The sequence below is a fragment of the Ischnura elegans genome, chromosome 7, assembly GCF_921293095.1.
Source record: "Ischnura elegans chromosome 7, ioIscEleg1.1, whole genome shotgun sequence".
NCBI classification, from domain to species: Eukaryota; Metazoa; Arthropoda; class Insecta; order Odonata; family Coenagrionidae; genus Ischnura; species Ischnura elegans.
Window position 1 is genome coordinate 66,628,367 of NC_060252.1, and position 12,957 is coordinate 66,641,323.

Consider the following 12,957-nt stretch of genomic DNA (forward strand, 5'->3'; position numbering starts at 1 on the left):
GGTAATGTTAATTAATTTTTATAATTTAAAGAAAATAGTTAATGTAAAAATAAAATGGATATTGACTATCGAATGATTAGTGAGCTATCAGCTCCTAAAAGTTACATTGCAGTAGGAGCACTATCGCGCTTCTGGCACTTTTCGCGAGAGATAGGAAATGGCCCTGGCACTGTAAGGGTTAATATGACAATATTGCGTAATGGCTTCACGGATATATGGGATCCGAAGAATGTACTTTAATTAGAGCCCCACTAACAGAGTTAAAAAGAGAGGTTGTGATGGTCCGCAAAGAGCCCATTCGTCGCTGAAGCATTGCACCCTAAAAGAACACGCAATTTTAAGCGAACACAATCATGGTTAACACTTAGAGGTGCACCTGGTTCCTGGAACATATTTCCGTTACTCGCTTTTGCCCCAGACCCACCTGGCCTCATTATACCATCCTTCAGTCCTTACACCTTTTTTTTAACAATAATTGCCTTTATAAGCATATAAAACTGGGTCCTTCTAAGCCATAAGGCTTGTAAGAAGTTTCAACTCATCCTACATAGTGGAATATTGACAGTATGATATTAATATCACATTTCAAATTTCAATTTCATAAGAAAAAAAAACAAAAATAACATTAAACAAAAAGTTTTAGGAACTTTAAAAACAAAATAGGAGAATTCAATAAAATAATTGTCAATTTCAGGTTAACTAAATCCACATTCAAAGATCCACAGAGAAAAAATTATCCGCCTTGACGCAGATGATTTTTTCTCCGTGGAACTTTCGCACGATTGTACATTGCAGGTGACTCCCGTAAAAGTTATCACCACGGCAAGTCCCGGTATACTTTAAAAAACTAATTAAAGCAGTTACAAGTTCAGTAATTAACCATTATTTCACTTTTCTTTAAATTTTGGCAATAGATTTTAGATTACGCAGTCTTGGGCATACGATTTCCTTTGTAGTAAGACCGCTTTCCTTTAAATTTCTCATCACCCGGTTAAACATTTTTAACGCCTATTTTGTTACCTGCTCCACATTTGCCTCCCACACTAAATCGTTCATTACATACACCCCTAATTGCTTACACATCTCACTTTTTGGAATTACCCCTCCCTTGAAATGAGTAGCCTCTCCCAGCTGTACTTTTTTTTAGTTTAGTTTCCTGCAAAAAGTAATAAATTTTCACTTTTTTTTTGGATAAATACACATTCCATTTTCTGATACCCAATCTGCGACTTTGTTTACTTCATTTTGAGGGACTTCGCGACCGCTCATCTCTTCTATTTTCCTATTTAAATTATGCAGTCATCGGTGAAAAGCATAGGATGTAATGCTATCCGAGAGGTCAGTTATATAGACTAAGAATAAAAGCGGTCCAAGCGGCTCTGGCTCTCACATCTGCTGCACTTAGAATTTTTGTCTGCCATTGGTTCCTTAAGGATCTTTTTTTCGATTTTATCTACCCTCAGTATGATTAAAATGGAGAGAAAATTCACGATTTTGCCTGGAATTAAAAGCGCTGACTGAAAATTTAAAAAAAATTAAAAATAAAATTTTGATCGGTATGAAAAATTGCTTTCTCGAAGTGCCAAGTGGTTTGAAAAATGACATTTTTGAAAACTCATTTATTTTTATCTAAAAAAATCTCCTAAAAAAAGTGAAGGTATAAAGGCAGTTGGAAACAATGTATTGTAGAGTAAATTTAGGTATGGTGTATTTAGGTGACCGACGGCTGAGGTCATTGTCACCGAGAGTGAAGGGAATGGCAGGAAGGCTGGAGAGAAACCCGGCGTCGGCATTAGCCTGCGCTTAATGAAAGGCGCCAAGGGGACCGCGAATTAACGTCCCATCCGACGGACGGAGTGTTACCCTTGAAATGTCTTCAAAAGCAGAGATCAGGCTAGATCAGATCTAATGAAAATTCTCTGTCACTGCTGGGATTTGAACCCGAACCCAAGGTATGGGGAGCCAACACTCTAGCCATTACAGTAACCTGATTTCATAAAACTTAAGTGCTTCGAAAATATTTTGGGGTTTTGTCGTAGGTATCTAGTCTCGTTCACCCCAAACATTTGAATTAGTGAGCCAGCTAGTGGTCGGAAGTGGTGGGTTTTATAGTATCTACATAAATAATAAATCAAATGGTGCCGGTTTCGAATGTGTCCATTAATTGAAGCATTTTTGTTGTAATATCTTTCAAAGTAATAAGGAATATCAAGTACATGTTAGCAGATTATGTAATATCATCGACATTTTTTTCTCTGACGACGTTTTTTCTGATTCCAGCAGCTCGATTCTGTAAATGTCATACCTGTGCTTCGCGTGGTTCGAACCACAGTGGAGTTCTCACGCCTCTCACCGTGAAAGACGTTCAAGCGATCCTGTAAGCCTGTGTCGTGAGATGTTTGACGGATTGCGAACGATCACTTCAGTTTCTTATGTTGGTATCTGTGCGGACGCGAGGAACGAATCAGAATCTCCGATACAAACTTACTTCAGCGGCCAACTGCAACTTCAGTTACCATAGAGAAACATATACAATGCCGTGGAATATTCACTCCCAAAGTAAATAATACTTCTTTACTCAATTTTGAGTGAGGTCTTTTCTTTTAAAAGTACCTATTAATGATAAGTTACGGTTGCTTAATTAGTTTCTAGCTGTAGCTACTGTATATTACCTCTTTTATATGTTGCCAAGTGCTGCGTATCGAAGCCAGTTATCACGTAGCAGGCTCGTAATTCATAATTAGCACTAATTTTCTCAGCAATAGCAATAATAATATGGAGCAAATGCTTACGCGGAATGAGAACAAGTGTTATTTTATTATTTGATAATGGTTCATTCTCGTGTGCGTTTGAGCTGTTCTCATCATTTCAGTAGATAATTTTAAATGCGCCGTCGTGCATATTTAATTGTCTGATTGTGCAAGCACATGCCACTATTCACGATTTATACTGGTGAAAATGTTTCTGGCGCGAATACGAGTTGATAATTAAAAGTTTCTGCTAGAAGACGAGATGTTTACATGTCTTAGTATTTCTATTATGTCAACAGAAAAAAGAGTCATGTTGGTCGTGTTACTGAACGTCGGCAGCAATAATGCATGGAAGAGATGGAATGGATGATTAATGTTTACCTTAACGTACTAAATCATGCCCCGGCAAGCCACCTAAACGTCTACGAGTTAATAGTGGTTTGAGTTCAGTGACAATATCCATCGCCAATCCTCGAGATACGCGGGACAAACCTCTTAAATCCTCTTCCCGCATCTCGAAGGGATTGTTGATATCGCGTATCTGCCGCTGAAGTATGTGCATCTATTGCCTCCGTCGACATTGATGCTCATGCAACAGTAGCGGAGCTATGCAAAGAGCCTCAATTCTCCTTAATAAAAACAAATCGAAGGCTTGAACTTACAAAACAAATATTAAATAAATCTGTTAACATTCAATACCGTACAATATACTTTTACCATTGGTTCTACTCCAAATTATTATGAACATTAAGTTTTCAGTATTTGACTTGTATATTCTAGCAGATGCAGAAATATAATATAATCGTCAAACCCTCCGCAAAGTTTAACTTCTCACCAACTTCAATCGCAATAAAGGCAATATCGCAATATTAAATGGTACGCTGATGTAAATTTAACTTTACGCATTTCTTTTATTTGTTTTTAATACATATTACTTATGGGAAGTGACAATATGAAATAGCCACCATCGTAATTAATGAATTATGTGCTATTAATTATCAATCACAGCGTAAATTCATAATGAAAAATTAGAGCGCATTGCCGCGACGAAGCTACCACGGGCCCTCTTGGGCGTGAATATTTTCACGGACGCGGCTGTGAGAGTGACGTCACTAAAAAGTTTCAGAATCGCTCCAGCGTCAAAGCCGTGAATACATTGACGAAATCCGCTTGTGACGGCCATATCACATTTACAGAATCGAGCTGCAGCAATACCATTTCCTAAAAATGTATATCCTAAAAAGTTTTCACCTCAAACATTTGTATGAATCAGACAGTCAGTGGTCGGAAGTGGGTGCTATAGTGTAGTGAGCACTAAGTCCTGCTTAGTAATGTCGGAAATATATTCTAATAGGAATTAGGTCAGTACAAAAATTCAGAATTCTGCAGAATTTTTGTACTAACCAGAGGTGATCAAATCCGATCAATTGCTGATTACGATTGCTGATTGCAGATCGTGCAAACCGGACACCAGTCAACGGCATTATAAGGTACGAAAATTGGTGGGCCCCAATACAAGGTCGCGCAAAAAAATAAAAAGACTAATGATAAAGATGATTCACTAAATACCAAAAAATTGCACCGAATGGTATTCACGATAGTGGAAGGACATGTTTTATTTGCCTCGGATCTCAAATTCATCCCCTAATTGGGGCGAATATTAGGTAAACTAAATTAGTCAAACGTATTACTAAACATAAAGGGGTCGCTACAAATAGAGTCATAAAGGTAACAGTATACCACTCTTTCGATCGAATAAAACTGCACTTTGAAGCGTAACGCGCCAAACCCTTTGATTCACGCTGTACCGCGAGGCCGTAGTCGCGGTCAGCTGATATATAGGTCCTTCTCTGACTCGCCGCTTTGAAAGTCCCCCTAGCTCCAACCATTAAAAGAGGAATGAGATATTTCCACTGCGTGGCATATACATATTCCTAGCTATTCGGGTAAAGTTACTAAATAAAGAGGACCAACTTGGTGCGCTAGTTTGATACAAAAAGCATTAGATAATTTACTCAAAGCATAACGCGTGGTGTTGACAATTTAGTCAAAGGTGAGGGCTGTTATACAAAAGAAAACAGTTTTTCCTTCGTCCATATATTAAGCCATACATGATTGATATTCAGCACATTATGCCCATCTGTGGGTCAATTATATCTATAAATTTAGCCACGTGACTACAATTAGGTTTAAAAAGCAAACTTATTTTACCAAAGCGTCATTTTAACAACACGTACGACGCATTTAAAATTGACATTATTAAAGTAATGGTTTTCGGACATGAATAGCCTCATCCATCAGTTGCCCAAGCTATCCGACAAAAAGCAACCGATTTTTATGAGATCTACATCTACATAATACCCTGCGAGCCACCTCTAGGGTGTTTGGCAGGGGGTGATCAATCACCAGCATGCAGCATGCATTTGGACTCCCAACGATCGATGTCAACCTGATACGAGATGTGAAAACAAGAATAAGCCGATAATTAGGGTACCCATTTTTAATTAACTCAAGAAGTTAGCGAAATTTTCAGGACTTACAAGAGAATCACCGAGATGGATTTTTGGTTGGAATTTTGAAGGAATTTTGAAGCCACCTCTAAGTCAGCCTAGCGTAAGGACGCTTACAGCGTTTTAGGAAATAAGTCAGTATCATCTAATTAGAATACAGACGTAGTTTGAAACCCATACCCTGTGTTGACTCAAGAATTCAAGTTCAAAAATATTTAATATAAAATTTATTACTTTGAGTTTCTACTTGGTACTTACACAGGTAAGAATTTTAATGGTTATGGAGTCGAAACTTTCCAAAAAAAATCGTATTCTGTAGTGATATCTTTCAAAGCAATAGGTAATATCAAGTACGGGTTAGCGGATAATGTAATGTTATCGACATTTCTTCTCTAACGTCTTTTTTAACTGTTCCAGCAGTAACTATTCCTGAAATTGTATTTTTTCCCAAATGTATTCACCCCAAATATTTGTACGAATCAGTCAGTCGGGAATTATTTTTTCAAAAATATTTTATAAGAAATGTCTCACTTTGAGCTGCAATGCTCCTTTGAAACCGATCGTCACCCTTTTATAGGCCTCCCCAAGTCAATTCTCCAAGGAAAATTTCAGCATAGCCCATACTCAACAACTTTTCAATATTCTACATGATTCTCCACTTTCTTTTAGGTCCCATGTCGAGACGAACAGGGCGCACTACCCTTGACACGACGAGTCAGAACACGAGCTCATATTACTCTGAATAGTAGGTCATGAGCAAAGGCAAGATACCTCTCAAATTAGTTGTTATCGAGTCAGCACTCGGAATTTACTCTGGAATTCCGATTGCCTTCGTGGATTAATAGTGCCTAAGATAACTTATAGAACTGACGGTAAGCAAGCAAACCTATTGAGAAGGCTCGTAATTTTGCATTCTCCAAATTACACAGAAGGGGAAATACAAGAATAATATTCGTGATCAAGAATCTAGTGCTAAACTAAGTTCTCCCAGATATAACCCAGTAGTAGCAGTAACTAATTACCATATGTTATAGTAAATTATTGTCTCACACTATTAACCACTAGAAAGCTATCGCGCACAGTTTATTATTCCAACACTCAATTAATTTACACCTATAAACGTAAAAATACGTAGGTGTGCCATAAAATAATGAATAAAAAAAAAATGTTGGTAATGTAATAAAATATAAAATTGTGCATACGACCGTAATATTTTTTAACGTGTATCTGACACATCCATCATATAATCTAATTATATTCAGTAAAATAAATATAAAATATTAAAGATTTCCATGGGATGGTTTCGTGGTTCTCAAATATGTTAAGAAGTGGAATTCTGTCCAAACACGAAAACTTCCTTCAATACGTTTATCAGGTTCCAATTCTAGGTTCCTAACTAAGCATAAACTATAAAAAATATAGCTTCCTATGAAGGACAGATATCGGCACACGAACTTTTTTTCAATACATTCATAACAAGTTTTAAAATCTCATAGGATTAAAAAAACACGACTGCCATTATTTCATCAGTATTTATCCATTCATCGTGTATGATTAATAACATTTTAAGTGACAGCGACCTAAAATCCGTAAATAATAATGGTAAACACACTGTTCGCTCATGTCAATCAAAGGTGGAAGAAGATCCCGACAATTTTCCGTCCGCAGTTTGAACCTTCAACAAGGCCAATTCTTCCTATAAATACGGTATTGATGTCCCCACGCTTTATTTTGATGGGCCATTTTCATACTATGAACACCCTGTAACAATTTTCATGTCCATTCGACGCGTCCGGCCAAATCTTCGGGTAAATCACGCAGCGCACGACTTTTTGATATGCATGCTAAATATTTTTTTCTTGTGACGCATTTAAATTAACGACTGACTGAGAACAGATTCCGCAAAATCACAGTGCGACCTATATTCTCTGTATTGTTTTACAATATGTAATGGTTTCTGTTACATCACGGCGTGATATTTCTTTTTTGCATACATTATTGCTTGTGTGACATGATGGAAATATTGAATTGTCCTCATAGTACCTATCAGCGGACCGCACAGGCCTTTTTTAAATTTGTATTCTTTTATTTTTACGATCCATTCTGAATTGTTAAAAGTTACCTGCCGTTATTTTCTCTTGGGCCATGGCCATGGGCTCACGATAATAAATGAATATTATTATCATAATTACGTCAATTTTTTATCGTAAAGAGGCGCAAAATCCTCGATCAAAATATAAAAGCCTGGTTAAACAACGCATGAACCCTCAGGAGTCAATGTCTAAATGTATGAAAGCGTGATTGAACACGAAAATGAATCGCGTAACCACCCAACTTGTGCGAATCCATGAACAGAACATAGAACCTGTTCTAATTAGGTTCATGCATTCGTGAATGTTCCGTTCCGTTCCACAAACATCGTTTAGGCAAAGAGACATCAACTATTACGGATTAATGTACCGTGTAACGATGCCTCGAAGAAAATTTATTTTGTTGTCACTCACCGAAAAGCAGCATGGTCAAATCGGACACCGCCAGGCTGAACAGGTAGTAGTTTGTCGCCGTATGCATGCTATGGTTCCTCACGATGACTGCGCACACCGACACGTTCCCGATGACTCCCGCGACGAAGATGATGGCGTAGATGACCGTGATGGTCACCACGAGGTTCAGCGGCAAATGCTTGGGTCCCCTGACCTTGAGCAAGTACTCGTCTAAGGTCATGTTGAAGGTGTAGTTCGACCCACCAGCTCCATCGTCCAGCGCGGAGCCCGAAGTGGGGAATAGCGACAGGTAGTCGCTTGGGGTGGGACCACCGCTCCAGTTGCCATCCTGTTCCCCGAGGAGCCAGGAGGCCCTATCGGGCAGGCCCTCGTCCATGGCCGGCAGTTTAAGCCACTCCGCTCCGAAGGCGTCCAAGACTACGATAGAGTTCGAAAAAAAATATTCGGCTTCCTTCCGCGGAAGACTTTCACCTTATGCACCCGTATCCAACGGCGAGGAGTTCGACGTCCGCCCACGACTGCATAATAGTGACGACGCGGCCGTCCGGTAAAGAGCTGCTACCCCGAAACACAGCACGCTGTTTTTTTATCCTCGCGAGTGACACTGCTGGAATCAGAGACACAAGTTAGGGCGTTTATGGATCAGCTGTACGGGGGAAAACACGATCTAATAGTCAAAAAAGATTCGCATCCCATGAACTTATTATTTCAAGTTTCCTTTGCGAACACACTTTTATCACTTTATTTCGCCTCTTCAAACCAATTTAATTTAATGCAATAATCTCAAATAAGGCCTACGAGACCTATAAGAAAACTCAAGGCTATGAAAAGCTACGAAAACTGAGCTGTGGTTGGAAAAAGACGATCCAAAGGCCAAAAAAGTTTCGGATGTAGTGAACTTAATATTTCGTTTTTTTTTGGCGAATACAACTTTATTACTTTCCTCCACTTGTGCTAAAAAATCTCACGCAATTATCTCAATTAAGTCGAAAATGAGATACATTTGAAAAAATTAAGGTGAAAAAAAGCGATAAAAATTTCACCACGGCCACAAAACGCACACGCAACACATGCACTCATTCCTAGATATCGGAATCTTCATGGAAAAAGCGAATTATATTCATGGATTACAGACCACATAAAATTAAACGTTTCGCCAAAAGATATGTGAATAGATTCGGGAAAAGTTTAGAAGGTAGAGTGAGCACAGTAAAAAAGCGGAAGTGAGGTGTGTGCAATTATCATACAGTCAAGCCTAGAAAGTCGTAATATAAGTCTTAAAAATTCGAAAAGGATTATAGCGTATGATGAAACTTCCGCTTAGAGCTAATAATTCATTGAGGGTTACCATCTCACAAAACTTTTTCAATGTCAATTCAAAGACTCAGTGTGCAAAATTTTTTATGAATATTTTCGCATTACCTAATGAAACATCTGCCCACTTACAAGTCCTTTACTATTCGATTTATTTTTTGTAAATTTCAAGTGACGTTAAACCCCCTAATGATTAATGAGGGTAATTGTATTCACATCAAATAAAATATCCTGCGATTACGGTTCCCAACAGGGAAAAAAGAACGCTTGAAGTTTTTGGGAATCCTGAGGTCGTCCGATTGCTTGGGTGTCAAGGTCGATTTCCGTGAGACTGGTCAGTTTCTATAATAAAACCGTTGAGGTTTAACTTTATTTGGGACACCTGATTCATTCACTAAAGATATACAACTACACTTCTCTATCCAAAGAAACGAAAGGCACGCATGACAGCGCAGCAGTTTGTGGGTAAAAATCTAATCCATTTGATCGCTCTTCGAGGACGCCACTTAAGGGATCTTGGAACTTATACGGCGCGAATCACCTATATAAGAGTCCAGGCACTCCTCTCCTTCGGCCAAGCGTGGAAGCGACCCATCCCGGGTGGTAAGTCGGAAGGAAACGCAAATAGCTCATATCACTATAGAAAAAAAACTTTTCAAGTTGAAGGGCAAACAGTTGAGTGGCCGTACCAATATTTTCCCAGCGATAAAAGGTGAATAGATTTTGAAGATTGCACAAAGAGAAGAAAAAAGTAAGGAGTAAAAACAAACGGGCTCTACTCGACAAAATATATAAATCTTCTTTGTGTCAAGGGGAACATGAGTGACAGATTGAAATAGTGGATTTCGGATCCACAAATCTTTCACAACTCTGTCATGACTCAAGCAGAGCAATCACTATCCTTCGGTCTCATGTCCACGCTATCTTCACGCGGAAAGAATCCGTATATGAGAACATCCACTATTTTTCTAGCGCACTTTGATTTCCAAAATTAGGGCGAGAAAAGGTAAACACATGAGAGAAGCTCAAAGATGAAAGATCGATGAAATAAAAATTAAAACTTCGCGAAAATATTGATAAAATTTCCTGACAGCACGAAAGACGAAATATTTCACTCCACTTTTTAGCTCACTTGCCCGGCGAAATCATTTTTGCACCAATCACGAATCTCTCCAAGGCGAGATGTTCTCAGTTCAATTTGCGACTGGCCCTGTGCGATTTTGAGGCTTGTTTTTGCGCACTTTTACCACAGTTCAATGTCATCCTCCACAAAAAAACTTATGAAGAATGGAAAGCAAAATCACACTTAGGGAGACATTCACTCACAAGTACCAATGAGCAATTTCCACTTGCTCAGCAAAGGTAAATTTTATTTCGATCAAATAAACACTTTGGCACAAGATATTATTCACCAAACCAGAGTTTGCGTCTCTTTTTTCCGAGAAAGACGAAGAGGATGGACAAAAACGTCCATTAAATTAGTATGTAATGAGATGCACAGAAAGTCTCGCTGTCTTCCTCGGTTACAAAATTACCATCAAAATATTGTCTTCCTTATACGTTCACATTCTTCGAGAATAAGTTCTACTGGACGTAAATTTAAAAAAAGAAAACCTTTCCAAACAATATGGTTTCAGGAAGAAAACATGGTGGCAACGAAGCGAAAGATATAGGGATCACACTTCACTCAGCCGTCATTGGGTAAGCAACACTATAGATGAACAATCAAGTGCACTGACACACGAGTCCGCCTCAGTCACAAAACTGACGTTAAGTAGTTCACCCTGAGGGGATCGGTGGCTATCGAATCGAATGGAACTCGAACAACTTTTCGAACTGACAAATCACTGGCAGTGGTGTGAGGACTCCATCGCACTCCCATCCTACCAGTACGGCATCGCACAACAAATTCCCCGCGCGGCGAACGAAGACGATCGCGTGTCGGATTCGGAATGAACGCCAAGAGGGGAGAGAGAGCCTCTCTCTCCCTCTGTGTCTGAGAGTCACCCTCCCCTCCATGCGCTTCGCCTCTCCCCTCCCACGCACTGGTCACTCCCACCCCCTCCTTCTGTGCGAGATATGTAGTTCGTCCGTTCGCTCTCGTAGCCCATATCTCGGCCCCGTGCTAAACCTAAAACCTCCAACAAATATTACAGTAGACGATTCTCCAGTCGGCCTCCAGTAATGCTGTCACTCACCGCGCATTTAAATGGGTTTAAAACTGTCGCCACAAACGTCTTTGACAGAGAGAGCTTTCCCAATTTATATATAGGGGAGAATGTTGTACCACGGAACACTTTTTCAAATTTTTTATGTAAAGCAAAATATATTTATTTCTAAAAATCTATTTATTTATTCCTATACCAGCGAAAACAGCACCATTGGCCGTCAACTTCACAGCATTTAACTTCACAATAAAAAGTACGCGGACATCTATGCTCTAGATTGGGGCAAACTACCCAAGTGGGACTCGAACCCGCGACCTCTTCTGTGACAGGCAAGGATTTCACCCTGCCACCACCGAGGCTAACTTCTAATATACTCTTTTCGGTTTGGGATTTGACCGCAGCGGTGAATCCCGCGCGTGCTTCACCTATTCCATTCGCTTTCGCATCCTCATTCACGCCTACATTATACGCGCGCTCATTAATGACAAGATTATGTTTCTACATGAGATTACAAAAGCCTTTAAACTAACCTTAAGAGTATTTGATTCGGTTGACTATCCTTAAGATGACGCATCACTACCCCTTGGTCGGTCCTTTTTCATGACGCAATACCTGTTTGTTGCTTACGGTGTTTTGATTCTCTTAGTGTGTGGATTTGAACGATTTTTCCTTTGCTATCATCAAAATTTTAACATTTTACCAAATTATTTTCTCAAATTTTAATCCTTTGGATTCGAGATGCAGGCTAATATTGATTGATAGGGGCGAACAAGATACAAAGTAAAGATTTCGACATGGCAGAAATTTCAAGAAAGGGTTACTTTACAGAAAAGACAAAATACGACAGGTTGAGCGGATACATCTACATCTACATAATACCCTGCGAGTCACCTCTAGGGTGTTTGGCAGGGGGTGATCAATCACCAGCATGCAGCATGCATTTGGACTTCCACATGCACACCACACCGTCCAAAAACGTCCCGTATAATAACAAACTATACTACTATATGCTGTTAGAAATAGAATATAGAATTAAAATTCAGAAACATGCATTAAGTTTTACATAGGTTAGTAGGCTACACTACAAGTCATGCAATCTATTTACGAGTTCTATTGCTGCCGTTATAATCTCTTATTGATCGTGGAAAAAATGACATTCGGAATCTGTCTGTTCTACAATCTATCTCTCTTATTTTATTTATATGATCTGCTCTTCCGTAGTACGTAGGCGTCCGCAAGATATGGTTAACTTCGTCAGAAAAGACACTGCTCTTGAATTTATCTAAAAGGTTTAGTCTATTTTTCGATCTACGGTCCGACAGAGATTCCCATCCGAGTTTATCTAAGAGGTCAGTTACACTAACAAGACTATCGTAACGACCTTTCACATACCTGGCAGCTCTTCTTTGCACGCGTTCTAACTCTGTTATTAAGCCTTTTTCATGAGGGTCCCAAACACTGGCAGCGTATTCCAGATGTGGTCTAACGAGGGAAAAGTAGCTAATTTCTCTCACTTTGTCGTCGCACTTTCCTAATATTCTTTTAACAAAACCCATTTTACGATTAGCTTGACCGGTTATTTCTCGAATATGTTTATTCCACGATAGATCATTATTGAGCCTAACCCCTAGATATTTCACGGATACGATGCGTTATCTTAAAATTATCATTTTCTCATGACTTTTGCGAAGTAAATATTTCAACAATGTCA

The 12,957-nt window shown here is 39.1% G+C and overlaps 1 protein-coding gene across 1 annotated transcript in view; it reads right to left on the minus strand.

Moving 5' to 3' along the window:
- LOC124162469 (neuropeptides capa receptor-like) overlaps positions 1-11,011 on the minus strand; it is a 526,934-nt gene extending 515,923 nt beyond the window's left edge. The window contains exon 1 of the mRNA XM_046539010.1: positions 7,765-11,011. Within this exon, the coding sequence (XP_046394966.1) occupies positions 7,765-8,140 (376 nt within the window). The 5' untranslated portion in view covers positions 8,141-11,011. The remainder of the gene's footprint in view (positions 1-7,764) is intronic.
- Positions 11,012-12,957: the final 1,946 nt, after the last annotated feature.